We start from the raw sequence: 1,235 nt of genomic DNA on the forward strand, positions 1-1,235 counted from the left end.
GTATTAAAATATACATACATATGCATGCTTTATAACGCTTGTTCGTTATCACATGCAGTACTGACCTTGGGGTGCTTAGGAACCATTTTACTAGTTTCATCTTTAACTTCAGGTATCAGCAATGGAACAGTGTCAGTAAGGGCTGTATATCGAGGAGAGATGGGATCAATAACCTTGTAATGAGAGAGAGGGGGGGGGGAAATAAGGAGATTAAATAAGTCAAAAAATAAAAGGAAAAATCAAACTAATTCATGTACATGTATGCACTGCCCTTAAATAGTACACATGTACTTAAATACATGTGTACAATTTAAAGGTCTTATTTCTGTTGTTACATACTTTTCTATTAAAAGCCCATATCTTATTCCAGTCCATCATAGTGACAGCACGGGATGACCCCTGAGCTGCTATGAATAATTTCAGACCCTCTACAGTCATTCCTCTCCTCAATACACCACGCACTGTTGGAAACCTTGGATCATCCCTACAGACACAAAAATACATTTTAAAAATAAATAAAAATAATAGTAATAATAATAATAATAATAAAAGGTTTAATTTACAAAGTATAGTAATCTTCAATATAACAAATAGTTCATAAGCAAAATAATGTACATCTGACAATTCATTGCATTAATCAAAATACAAGTTAATTCAGCTAGATTACAATGCACATGTACATACATGTATATATCTGCATGATTAATTACATTAGCAAACATGTGAACATGCACAATTGCATAGACAAACATGAAATTGGGCCTTTTACACAAAAATACATGTATTTAAAGCACTGCACGTGTACATTTAGAGAGTATATGTACATGTGCATGTACTTACCATCCACTAACGATTCCTTCATTAACAAACCAAGTCAGCTTACGCTTGGAGAGTACAGTGTTCTGGAGATTAAGACGACTGTACTCGTATATGTACGGCTTCCTTAAACCTGTAGAAACCAAAAACAGTTTCATAATAATAATAATAATAATAATAATAATAATAATTATTATTATTATTATTATTATTATTATTATAGGAACTGGGAATGACTGACCTAAAGCATCAAGTATCCAGAAATACTGAGGGTCCCTGTCATGATACTCAGTAGTCCTCAGGGCATGAGTAACACCTTCAATACTGTCCCACCATGGACAAGCAAAATCATATGTAGGATACACTCTATAGGGAAGAGAAGGGGAGAAAGAGAGAGAGAGAGAGAGAGAGAGAGAGAG

The 1,235-nt window shown here is 33.8% G+C and overlaps 1 protein-coding gene across 1 annotated transcript; it reads right to left on the bottom strand.

Moving 5' to 3' along the window:
• Positions 1-65: 65 nt before the first annotated feature.
• Positions 66-1,217, bottom strand: LOC109593342 (bifunctional glutamate/proline--tRNA ligase-like; the record flags this gene model as incomplete). Its single annotated transcript, XM_020008461.1, has 4 exons — positions 66-173; positions 340-484; positions 841-949; positions 1,058-1,217. Coding segments are annotated over 4 exons (522 nt in total), but the record flags the coding sequence as incomplete, so codon positions are not given.
• Between the last annotated feature and the right edge of the window lie 18 nt (positions 1,218-1,235).

The sequence above is a fragment of the Amphimedon queenslandica genome, unplaced genomic scaffold (genome assembly GCF_000090795.2).
Source record: "Amphimedon queenslandica unplaced genomic scaffold, v1.1 AMPQUscaffold_1934_Cont26061, whole genome shotgun sequence".
NCBI lineage: Eukaryota > Metazoa > Porifera > Demospongiae > Haplosclerida > Niphatidae > Amphimedon > Amphimedon queenslandica.